At 38.6% G+C, this 12,915-nt stretch overlaps 1 protein-coding gene across 1 annotated transcript; it reads left to right on the top strand.

Annotated features, from left to right (window-relative positions):
• Nucleotides 1-274: 274 nt before the first annotated feature.
• PCID2 (PCI domain containing 2) lies at nucleotides 275-12,687 on the top strand (the record flags this gene model as incomplete). Its single annotated transcript, XM_079541049.1, has 14 exons — nucleotides 275-310; nucleotides 2,381-2,470; nucleotides 3,003-3,076; nucleotides 3,449-3,550; nucleotides 4,018-4,086; nucleotides 4,574-4,628; nucleotides 6,309-6,412; nucleotides 7,117-7,192; nucleotides 7,304-7,445; nucleotides 8,565-8,665; nucleotides 10,570-10,643; nucleotides 10,809-10,934; nucleotides 11,141-11,264; nucleotides 12,598-12,687. 14 exons carry the CDS (start codon nucleotides 275-277, stop codon nucleotides 12,685-12,687), a joined length of 1,263 nt encoding a protein of 420 aa, XP_079397175.1.
• Nucleotides 12,688-12,915: the final 228 nt, after the last annotated feature.

The raw sequence follows: 12,915 nt of genomic DNA, 5'->3' as shown, positions 1-12,915 counted from the left end.
CGGAAGTACCTCCGGGACTGCCGGAAGTATCTCCGTGACTACCGGAAGTGCCGCTCTGCGCCGCGCCATGGCTGGGAGGTTGGTCTGTGTCGGGTTTGGGGGTTGTGGGAGAGGTTCGAGTAGAAGCGCGGCGAGAACGGGGACATCCCCGTCCCGTCCTACCGGAGCGCGAGGAGGAGGAGGTGTCACTGGGGTGCCAGCGCCTTCCTTTCTCTAAGATTCTGGTTCTTTTGCAGAAGGCGATTTATTTAGGACTCTTGCCCCTTCTATCCCAATGGCACACATCACCATAAATCAGTATTTGCAACAAGTAAGTAAGATTTTATTTATGTATCTATGAGAAGTTCGAATATGCGGATTTATTTTTCATTGCAGGAGATTTTAAAAAAAAAAAAGCAATCAATTTTGAACGTGAAATGTGGTAAGTATGGCTGCTTTGTGAAACGGTGCATTCAAAGAATTTCTGTCAAGTGTGATCCTTGCTAGTAGAATGTATAGCGTACAGTAAGTCGGATTGTGGCAGCAGCACTGGCCCAGTGAGCAGCCTGGCCCCATGCACTGCTAACCCCATCTGATCTCAAACCAGGGCACAGAGAGGGTGCATGCAGTGCTAACTCAAGTTATGGCAAAAAAGCTTTTGGATTTTGAGATGCTGGCTAAACACAGTACTGTGAAGAACAAAAAAACATACAGCCATGCTTTTTGTGGTGATAAAGGTTTGAGAAAAATAAATTTGAGAATGGTTTTCAACATTGAAAAAAATTATTAATATTTTGGTATGTTTGTGACTATATTCAGTCAAGGTAAATGCTTTATCTGCAGGTTTTCAAGTGGAATGTATAGAGGTGCAATCATATATTCAATTCAGAAATCTGATCATGGCTCTAACTGGACTTCTATAAGTCCTCTCTTAGCAGAGGTAGATATGTCCTATGTGTCCCACTAGTTTTATGGTTTTGCTGCTCTCCTTTGATATGTTTTAATAAAAGGTATTAAAAATTAAAATGTTTTGTTTCTTTATGTGCATTAACTGTATTATATAATTAATGCTCCAGAAGTAATGTCTCCTGTGTTATGATGTTGAACCATAACATCAGCGGCAGATGTTGGTGGTATGGCAGTAGAGGCTGAATCTTCCCACTGATATTCTGTTACGTGTTGTTGCCATGTGACAGATGGCAGCAGATGACACTGGTGTCTGATATGGAAGTGCCTATGAAGCAAAGATGTGTCACTGAATTCCTCTGTGTGGAAAAAAATGGCACCCATTGGGATTCTTCGACACTTACTGAATGTTTATGGAGACCAAACAGTGGATGTGAGCACAGTGAGGCAATGGGTGGTGCATTTCAGTAGTGGCAACAGCAACAGTGGGTCACTTCCACTGGTGCAGATTTTTACAAGAGCAGCATGAGGGGGTCTTGTTCATCACTGGCAAAAATGCATGGCTAATTGTGGTGACTGCGTTGAAAAATAGTGTTTTGTAGCTGAGAATTTGCTCTATCAAACACTGCTATATGATCTCAGTGTATCTGTTGTCGTTTCCTTGGAAATAATTAGGAGGCTTTAGCAACCTATATATATGAGGCCCAAGATGATTCGTTTTCACTCGGTGTGGCCCAGGCAAGACAAAAGGTTGGATGCCCATGGTTTATGGCAGATAGGATGGAGAGACAGGAGCAGGGTCACATGGATATCAGCAATGCTGAACCTTCAACACCGAGCTTTTAGCATGATGCTCTTGCTGCTTCTTTCTGAACCATCCCATTTCCATCATTGTTATCACCCTGCTCACTTCAGTAATGATCAGTGAAGTCAATTAAACCGGGAAAAACTAAACCAAAACCCAACACCTGCTTAAGCACTTCCAGAGAATTTTTTCAAGCAAAGTGAAGTTAATTTTGTGTTTTGCAATTAGTTTTTCATGTTAAATATTAAGTTCAAATGAAATACATTTATGAGTCGTGATTCATAACTTTCTAATTCCATCTGTAGCATCACAGTCATACTCAGTCGTACTCAGAGACTGCTTGTACCTTCACATCTTATATTTGCTGCCCGTTACATCCAGCTGGGCAACTGGGATTTTAAAATGCTTCCAGGAATCTTTCACAGCTGTTTCATGGTAATAAATCCATATAAGGTGTTTCGAGGTCCTCTGGTTTGCTCGTATCCTACAAACAAGGAAAAACCGCAATAGCATTCTTTTCATCCTCTCCATTTTTGAAAAACAGATGTATTGAAAATACAATGCTGATTCATTTAGTTTTAAACCTTTCAGACTCAAACTTGAAAAGATTCTGACATGGATGAATGCTGTAAATATGTTCTATGACTGTACCTGGATTTAATTGTATAATGTGCCTGTTTTGTGGGGTAGGTGCAAGAAGCTATTGACAGCAGAGATGGACAGTTTTGTGCAGAATTGGTATCATTTAAACATCCACATGTTGCAAACCCAAGGCTTCAGGTAAGAACTTTTTAGTCTGGAAGAATCCTTCTTTGATGTTTTGTTCAGCATTCATTTTTCCTAGCTCTGCATGTGCATTCCTGTCTTTTGAGGATAAGCTTCAGGAATATGCAGGGTCCTCTTCTGGATTTGATTCCCCTTTCTTTTTATAAGAATATTATATATTTGCAGTTTTTTCTTGGGTGGCTTTATGGGTTCCATGTTTTCTGAATAGTCCTGAAGGTCCCCAATGGCCAGGTTTGTATTAGTAATGTGGCACAATGGGAGTGAATATGGAGAGCAAAACTTTGGCTAGTAATGGTCAGGTGTTTGTGCTGTATGCATTGCAGGTGCTTTTATGTAAGGCTAGCTATGATCTGACTGTGTACACAGAATGCATAACATTTTCTTACACTAAGTTTGATATATTAATAATATCTATTTATTCTGATAGATAGCAAAGGCATGTATGCATAAGACTGCCATGATAAAATACCTGTCTAATATTTTTAGTGTAGTGGATGTTTCTTCAATTGATTTATTCTATTCTTAGCTTCCATCTCCAGAGGAAAAGTGTCAACAAGTTTTGGAACCACCATATGATGAAATGTTTGCAGCCCACTTAAGGTAAAAATGGACTTAGGAATAGGCAAGTGAGTTAGAAGATGTCCAGCAGGGACAAGGAAGCATATCCCTAAGTTTACTTAGCTATTTTGAAATGGTTATATCTGGAAAATTGCTTAGTTACTCTTATAAGTAGCACTAGGACTATAGGAAATAAAGGCCTTCTCTTTTTTCTCCACATAAAAAATTTTTTTGTGTACCTGTAAGACATCTGTATACGGCAATTGACAGAGCTTTGGTTTCAATGCTTCCTATTTGGTATTTACTGCATCTCCTTGAACTGTAAAGTCTGTACCTGTTAAAAGGCAAAAGAAGAAATATGTGTCTTACATGTGTGATATTTTTGGCTGCACTAATGCACCTTTTCTTTGACAGATGTACTTACGCCGTTGGAAACCATGACTTTATAGAGGCGTACAAATGCCAAACCGTTATTGTCCAATATCCTTTTCCATATATGTTGTGTATTGCTTTCAGGTTGACTAGGTTTTCTTGTCTTCATCCCTTTTCAAATCTAATGTGCTGAGGTCTAGTTCCAATTACACTTCAGCTATTTAGATTCTTAAGGAAATCTAAGTATGCTCTTTTTGGCTTTCTGTAGGACTAAGAAGGAACCAGTCTCCTGCCTCAAAAACAAAAAGTAATTTCTAACAGAGAGCAGGCATACCTGAATCATTAATATACATCCCAGTTTCTACTTGGATGAAGGGAAAGATAATTCTAAAGAAAGCTGAAGGTTCATCTCTAAGTTTCTCTAAGAGAAACAGTGTTTCTCATTGCTGCCACAGTACCAAAAGTGTGTGGCTGTGCTTTTGTTCTTCCCTTCTGGGTCTTTGTATCTTCTCTCCTTGTTTCCTTCTTGCTTTGTTGGTTTCTGCTCTTTCATGTAACACATTGTACCACGTAACATCTCTGTTTTTTAAAGTCTGTGCTATGTTTCATAGCATTTTAAATTCTCCTAAACGCAATACATCTTTCCTGCGAGCATTTCAGGCACATAAAGAAGAAAATTGGTGAGTATATCATAGTCTAACTTAAAAACTAGATGGGAGCATCTTTCATCAGTATATAATATTGTAGCCATAATTTCAGTTTGCTATAAATTTTTATCTCCAGCAATACTTAAATGCCACTTTATAGTTTTTGCTGCCTGTTTGAGTTTTCAGATCCAAAACTGTGAAAACTATATGTACATCTATGTTTAATTATATACAATGTCTGTAAACAAATATATTAAGGATTTGTTGAAGGTGAGATAGCTTTTCTGTTGCTTTATTTTTTTAAAGCCTTTAAAGCTGAAGTAAAGAAGTTGTCTGAATTAATTGCTTTGGTGTAGGACTTCAAAGACACTGAGTTCTTGAAGGCTTCTCCTTTTAAAGAGATTCATCTTTTAAGTAAAAGTTCCTATATATTTTTACAGTTTTATGACCAGCTAGGAAGAAAAAAGTGTCTTATTGCATGATTTGTACATAGCACTTACACTTTGTCTAACTTTTCCAGGGCTTTACCTATTATGTATGCTGTAGCCCTTGATCTTCGAATTTTTGCTAATAACGTAAGTAAAACAACCTTAGTACTTTAACCTGTTGGGATTTTCAATGTTGGAAATGTTTGAGACTTGATTACAAAGCCTAATTTTGCTCATTAGTGTTCAATTTGTTAAGATTTTGTTAGCGCACTAAATTTGTCCTGTCCTATCGTATAATTAGTTTGCTCACTCTACCACTTGAATGACAGAGTTTCTGGGCATCTGCATGCAACTCACAGTTTAAACCTATAAAGCAATTCAGTACGGTCCTAGAAGAGTATGATGGCACAGCTCCTTATTTCCATGTGTTATTCTTGCAAGCTGAGTCTTTGAAGGGATAGGGATACACAAGACAACTAAGCTTGTCTAACTACACACCGTATCTGAACGTGTGAAGTTTCTGCCTTGTTTCCCTCTTCCATCTGTGTATGTTGCTTTTGATGCTCACTGGAGTCCTTGCTGAGTCTACAGCTCCTGTCAAGCAAAAGAAAAACAGCCCCAAAGCCAAAAAAAAGCCAAGCTTATATTATTTTTCCTCAGGTTAGTGAATTGGAGTAGCTAGCATCTGTGGAGAAATTCTTGACCCAAGATTGAGCAGCTGAGATGGGCAGATGACTTTGCTTCTGGTCACTTGACCTGAAGCAATGAAATTAGGAGTTCAAGCTACAGGAGAGTTTGTCAATATGCAGTATTTCCAGTGGTTGTTCACTTGATGCTTCTTGTGCCTAGGAAGCCACAAAACTGCATGCTTTCCATGCTTGCACAGAGAAGGCTTTGCATGTGTTTGTGTGTCTGGTCTATAGCAAGTCTCAATTCTCAATCTGAACAAGGCAAGTTTGTTGGTTTGAGATGCACAAGAAAGGGAAAAGATGGGGTCGGTTATACTAGAAGTGTTAGAATGCTATCTTCTGATGCCCATGTGTTCAAAAGATGTGGGTACAGAGAAGACTTTTACAGCAGCAGTTACATTCCTATTTCTTGTCCTTACATTGCAGCTAGTGAGAAAGCACGCACTGGAGTAAAACTTTTTAGGAGGAACATAGCAAATACCTACTCACTGGGTTTTTTCCCCTTCTTCTTTGTTGTTTTATTTCTGCATTAACTAGTGCATGGTTCTTTCCCACTTTATATAAAGTAATTTTCACTTGCTCTGTAGTGTACATGTTCCTTTCTTTTGAAAATGTGGGGCTATAGCAGTGTGTACTTCTAGCAGAAAATGTTGGGTATGTTTTAGAACTAAAATCTAGTCCTTGGAGCTGTTGAGAGAAGCTTAATTATGAATTCTAAAACTCAGTTTCCGTAACTGAGGAATTAACTTTTGTTTGTTCAAAGACATTATTTTAGCTCAGATCTTGTTCTTTGGAAACTTGACTGGGAGTGTTAATCCTCTAACTCGGCTATAAGGTGATCCTGAATTTAGGCTTCTGAGAGCTGCATTAATCTTAGTGTTGCTGAAGGCCAGTGCTATTTTCAATGTTCTGACTGGCCCTGCTGTGCATTAAGTTTGGTACAGGGTGTTCAGGAACTTTTCCAAGTGTTTTGTTCTGTTTTGTTTTCAGTCCTGTCAGCGTGACTACTCTCATGATGTAGGCAATAGTAGGCATGTCAAATGTATTGTTAAAATGTGGTATTAGGGAACTAAATTGTTTACAAACCCAGTGAATTAGAACATAGAATTTTGTGCTATTTCTTGCTATGTAATTATAGGCAGATCAACAGCTGGTAAAGAAGGGGAAAAGCAAAGTTGGTGACATGCTAGAAAAAGCAGCAGAACTGCTGATGAGCTGTTTTCGAGTCTGTGCCAGTGACACGTAAGTGGAAGATGCTCTGTAAAACTTGCACGATTATGTTCTTAAGAGCTTATATAAAAGTTTTCTCTGCTTAATAAGACTGTATCTGGATAAGAACAAACACTTCTGAGGCTTATTTCCTCTCATGTATAGTCTGCCTTGACTATCAACTGCAGCTGGAGGTTAAACCTTGAAGGTTTAACCTTCCTAAAAGGTAATGTTGGGTGGGACTGACCCTGTCAGGGAATATTATTAACCCTTCTGTACACTTTTTAGCTATGAAGTTTACTTCAGTGTGGTTAGACTGGGGTGACTCTTTGGTTTATTGTCTTGGTGATTTTAAGGCTTCCCAGGTGGATAAAATGCTTTTATTCCCCATCAATCTTTCTTTCACCTTGAATATTACCAGCAACTGCTATGCTGGTGTATGCAGACTATAGCGAGGACCCTGCTGCAAGTGAATAATACTCTGCATGATATCTCTCATTGCAATGAGAAGAAAAGCAGCAGTGCTATTTAAAATTTAAGATTTGAGACATTCCATTTGGAGAGTGCTGTCATGTTTTAAGGCAAGGAGTTGGCTTTTATTTTCAGATTTCTATCCTAAAAACCATCCATGAAATATTTATCTAGGGATGGAATTTACTACACAAAAAAAAGGAAGTAATTATTTTACTACAGTGTTCAGTACTAACAGTTTGGTTTTTTTTTTTTTCTTATGACAGTCGAGCAGGCATTGAAGATTCCAAAAAGTGGGGCATGTTGTTTCTCGTGAATCAGCTGTTCAAAATTTATTTTAAGGTAGGGCTTAAGTCTGGTAAGCTGCTTTGTATTTCATACTCTAAGTCAAACTCACCCTTTTTAACATGATGTTGCATATCTGCATTCAGTGTGGTTAATTTTATTTAACAGATCAATAAGCTCCATCTATGTAAACCCTTAATTAGAGCAATTGACAGTTCAAACCTGAAGGATGAATATAGCATGGCACAGCGAGTTACATACCGATACTACGTTGGACGCAAAGCCATGTTTGACAGCGACTTTAAGCAAGGTACTGTGTGCCAGTAGGACACATTTAAACTCTTGCTGCTTGGTGTGAACTCTGGCTTGTGTGTGTGCAGTTCCAAATGTGTGCAGAAGATTCAGTTGTATTCGTGATGAGCAAAGGATAGTCATGCTGAAAGATCCACAGGCTGAGTCTGATTGGAGATGAGGTTACATGACACTTCTATTTCTAGCATATGCCAGCTTTAAAATACTTGTTTCTGTGAAGTTCCTTGTACTCTAATGCATTGTGTGCATGCTTATTAGAACAGTTATTCCCTGTACTAGCATCCAACGGAATAGGTTTGTAAAAGGTTTCACAAAGGAGGCTTTGCAGTTGTCTTGTCCTCTTGAAGTTACTCTGTGCTGTGTAGGATATCTTCAGCAAACTATGCTGTGGAATTAGGTTCTCAGTGCATTGATTTTTGGAGACCATATTTCTGAGATTTGTCATTCACAAATGCTTTTAGAGCTGAGACATAAACCTTTAATTACAAATGTGAGTCCCTGTCCAAATAGCCCATTACTTCAAAGGGAGAAAGTACTATTAGCCAGTTTTGTGACTCCTAAGAAGCATCTTCTGACCGTCAGGCCTGTCATTTTTTTTTCTAAGAGAAGAATGATGGAAAAGTTTTCATACTGTAATGCTGTGTGATATCACTGACATATTTCTGCAGCTCAGCAGGTGTGTGCACCACGTGCAGCTTACATCCCCAGAAGAACCTAATTTGTGCATTTAAAAAATACCTGTTCTGCTTCATCAGTGCTTTGTGAAATTCTACTTTTCGGTAGTAAATAAAAAAAAGAAGAAAGAAGCAAATTTTTAACTGAGCTGAGCATTTCAGTACTGTTTGTAACTCTTACATCTGATATCTGGTTATTGACAGCTTTTCTTTTCTGAAGGAGAACTTGTTTTTCTTGTAATACTTTGTCTTTTGTGTGATTCACCAATAATTCTTACAACGTGTTTCTTAATGTATTTTGATTGGTGTGGTTTTTTTTGGATATCATTTCAAATATCATAGGTTCAAGCTAGAAATGGACATTGAGCACAGAATTGGGTTATGGTTTTGATCAGTCTTAGTTCTTGACTATTTACTATCATTGCTTTTATTTGTGTCTGCAGCTGAAGAGTATCTGTCATTTGCTTTTGAGCACTGTCACCGTTCAAGCCAGAAAAACAAAAGAATGATTTTGATCTACCTGCTGCCAGTAAAAATGTTGTTGGTGAGTAGATGTTATTCCTGCAAATTGTTTTTCAGGAGGCAAATAAGCAAACTGAAACTCAGCATGGTTCTTAATTTTCTTCCTTTTCCCTTATTGGCATGCAGAGGTTATTTGTGCCTGACCTCCATATGCACCAGAACATGCAGATGTTGTACAAATAAGGACAGAAAATGTTGAATTGTAATTTACAGCAAAGTAGGAAAGAAGGAAGTAAAGCTGCTTTTTGTCCCCCCTGCCTTATTCTGCCCCTCTGAAAGGTGGAACTTGAGGTTACTGCTATAAGAAAAATAAGTGCTTCTCTAGAGAGCTCAAAGTTAACTTGGCATGTACCAGAGTGCCTTCATGGTGACAACTGTGCACTGGCATCCAGGGTATGTCTGGATTCACTGGTACAAATCTATGCTGCTTTCACCTGGCAAAGGGAAGGAGCATGTGCAAATAAATGGTTGGAGACTGCTATGGTGGGTTTACCACAGGAAAGTGGTCTTTGTTTTTATAATCGCACCTTGCGCATTATTTATCAGTTTAAGGTATGTCAGCTGGTTTCCATTTGTTCTCTTCATCTTGTTGCTGAAGGAATTATGTCTGCTTCTTGTTCCTGTCCTTTCTGCGTTCTGTGCTGGCATTTGTCTTCCTTCAGTGGGGTTGTACAAGCTATTAATTCAGTGTAACTGAGGGGCCAAGGACTAGATTTTAGAGTGTTTGCCACTCCCTTTTACCAAATTTCTCACAGAGAATGTTTTTATCATCCAGTTCTGAGAGTTCCCATCTTCCATGTTTATCCCAGCAAAATGAATCCTGACCATTCTCACTTACTCCCCATGCTCCCTTTTCAATCCCTTGCGGTATCAAAAAGCAAAAAAGACAGAAATCACATGTAAGGGGGGAACATGGTGGGTATGATAATTGGCTTCTGTTTTTCAATTTTGTTCGTTGTCTTTCTTAGTGGTTATTTTCAGATCAGACAGTGGTAGAGTTGATTAAAGGAAACTAACAGACCTTAAGCCTTCCTTAAACTTGTGGACCCTTTAGTGCATGAGATTATGGTAGCTTTTCTGAACAGTTCAAGAGGCACTAAAGAATCTATATAAAGGTCATTGTTTTTACAGTTGCTTTTTTAAATCACAATCCAAACGTTAACACTGACCTTAGAACTACAAAAATAGCTTGGGTATTTGTTTTTTGGGGGTTCGGTGTTTTTTTTCTTTTCATTCCTAGCAGCTTTTAGTAAACATGCAGCTGAGTTCTGCTCTTGACTAATCCTCCAGCCAGGAAAGGAATTAGCAACGGCACCATGTAATGGTAACTAAATTTAAATTCTGACCAAGTTGGTATGCAATCTGATCTCTGCTCTCTGCAAAGGGAAAAAACGAAACAAAGATTCTGTTTGGTACTGTGCCTAATTTTGTCTTACCTGATCGAACGATGAGAATTAAATCCGTTTCGTTCAACTTTCTTCTCTTTCTCTTGACATTTTAATGGCCATACGGAGGCACAGTGAAGAAATAATCTGGGAGACTGAGCTAACACGTGACAGTGTTGAAGCATTTCTTGTGTTGTTAGTAATGCCTGGGATTCCCACAGTTCTTCTGCTCGCAAATAGATCATAAAACTGCAACACAAAATTTGGACTTGCCTAAGCCTCATGTCACATGATCTTGATGTTTCCTAACACTCAGAAATATCAAGAGACTGCCTAAACCATGATAAATAATTATTGTGAGTTGAGTTGCAGGAAGTTTGAGGATGTCTTACAAATACTTTCATTTAACATTTGTTCTGTAGCAAACCGGAAAAGAAGGTAGTCAAACACTTGTCTGTTTCTCTGAAAAATCCTTTTATAGATTACATTTTAAATGAGCTTGACTTTATCCTGGAAAACTTGGAAACCTTTTATTTTTCAGGGCCATATGCCAACTGTTCAGCTCTTAAAAAAGTACGACCTTATGCAGTTTGCTGAAGTAACAAAGGCTGTGAGGTATGCAATTATTTTATTACATTGTGTAGTAGTTCAAAAAGCTTTAACTATAAAGTATTTATTTGGTATGATTGAGGAAGGCAGAGGAAGGATATTCCTATCAAGTCATACACTTCCTTTTCTTGATGAGACCTTCTCATGTGTTCATTTCTTCCATCCTTCTAGTGAAGGCAATCTTCTCCTACTGAATGAAGCTCTGACCAAGCATGAGACCTTCTTCATTCGATGTGGAATCTTTCTTATCCTCGAGAAGCTGAAAATCATCACATACAGAAATCTCTTTAAGAAAGTGTAAGCATAACAAAAGCTACATTTTTCTAAAAGCAGACTTAATGTGGTTTCACCTAGGACTGAGACAGAGGTGTAATGCTCTTCAACTCTCTCAAGGAATGCAGAATTCCAGTTAAAGTGAATCTGTAGTAGAATGTCTATTTTACTATGAACCAGACTTCTAAGTGATTGTTTCTCAATAACGGATTTTCTGTTGTTTCTTGCAGATATTTACTGCTCAAAACACATCAGTTATCCCTAGATGCCTTTCTTTTTGCTCTGAAATTCATGCAAGTAGATGATGTTGACATTGACGAAGTCCAGTGCATTTTAGCTAATCTTATATATATGGTATGTGTTTCCTGCTTCTTTTTGAGTCCTTCCAGACTGAGTAAAAAGCATTAGGCAGAGATTATAAGTTTGTTACAGAAATATATCAGTAATCCCATCTTTTCTTGTGTGTGAAAGTTGATGCAGTTGTGCCTGAAGTACAGATGTTTTCATTTGCCTTGGGAAATTTCTCTACTTCCTACTTTTGCAGGAATCAATTAAAATTGCAGTTAAGTATGCATTACAAGTTCAGTACTGACTTGTCTAAATAATGTATAAATATTTGTTTCAAAATGCAAAAATTACATCTAGTACCAGGAAGGGATTTGTTTTTCTGCATTTGAAGTAGGAGACTGTTGACATTCCAACATCACAAGAACTACATTTCCTTGTTTCTTGTTTTGTCTTTTACTCTTAAGTAAGCGTCTTCAGTACTTATGAACAAGGTACAAGCTTGAAGTCAGTAGTTTCCTAATAAATCAGAAGTTTTGGAGCAGCATTGTAGTGCCAGCAAGAAAATGAACTACTTCTCCTGGAGAAGAAAAGGCTCAGGAGAGATCTGATAACAGCTTTCTAGTACTTGAAGGGAACTAATAAGTGGTGGGAAATCAACGTTGTGCACAGTCTGGTAGTGATAGAACAAGGGACAATGCTTCTAAATTAGAAGAGGAGAGATTTAGATTATATGTCATAGGGAAATTTTTCACTGAGAGGGTGGTGGGGTGCTGCAGCAGGCTGCCCAGAGAAGCTGTGGCAGCCCCATCCCTAGAGGTGTTCAAGGCTGGGTTGGATTGGGTCCTGGGCAGCCTGATCTAGTGCCTGATTTAGTGGTTGGAAACCCTGCTCACAGCAGGGGGCTGGAACTAGGTGATCTTTGAGGCCCTTTCCAACCAAAATAATTCTATGATTCTTTGATTCTGAAACAGATTATTTGGTACCTGCTTAGAGTAGCAGAGGGGGGGGATAAGGTGACTGGAAGACTTCTTTCAGTGCTACATGTCTGAAAAGGAAGAATTTATTTTTTTAACTTAAAATAGTGATTAATTAAAATCCCAATTTTAATAGAAATTATTAGAAACTTCTCCAGAGGTCTTATCTCTTCAAGGGAATGTAAGCAAACCAGTAGGGGTCCCTGGCAGCAGGCAATCCAAGAGCAGCATTAGTAGTACACAAGCCTGGATATGGTACCAACTTTCTGCTTGCTGTTTGATGTGACCCACTTACATAAATTGGGTCCTTACAAATACTTAGTGCGGTGGTGATTGAGTGTGTACACATAGCTTTGATTTAGTCTAGCAACAGCTGAGGTATCACCAGCTTCCAGTGCTAACACTGTGTTTTCTTCTCCTGACAGGGTCATATTAAAGGCTATATATCTCATCAGCATCAAAAACTTGTGGTCAGTAAGCAGAACCCATTTCCTCCTCTGTCAACGGTGTGTTGAGTATTGTGGCTTACCCATGCAAGAACAGATATGCAACTTGCCCAGTGGAGCTGCTCCTCATCAGCCAGAGAACATTATAAATACCTGGTTCATATCCAAGGCTGGAATACCAGGAACTGTGTGTGGCTCCTTTCCCAGAATGTCCAAGGCTGTCGGTGTAAGAAAATGCATCAACTACTTTTCAGTAGTGGTTTCTGAAGGTTTCCTAGATCATTAAAAGTATCTCCT

This window comes from Tetrao urogallus (assembly GCF_951394365.1).
Source record: "Tetrao urogallus genome assembly, chromosome: 1".
In the NCBI taxonomy this organism is placed as follows: domain Eukaryota; kingdom Metazoa; phylum Chordata; class Aves; order Galliformes; family Phasianidae; genus Tetrao; species Tetrao urogallus.
Note: the sequence above shows the minus strand (reverse complement) of the source record. Positions and strands in the feature narration are given on the sequence as shown.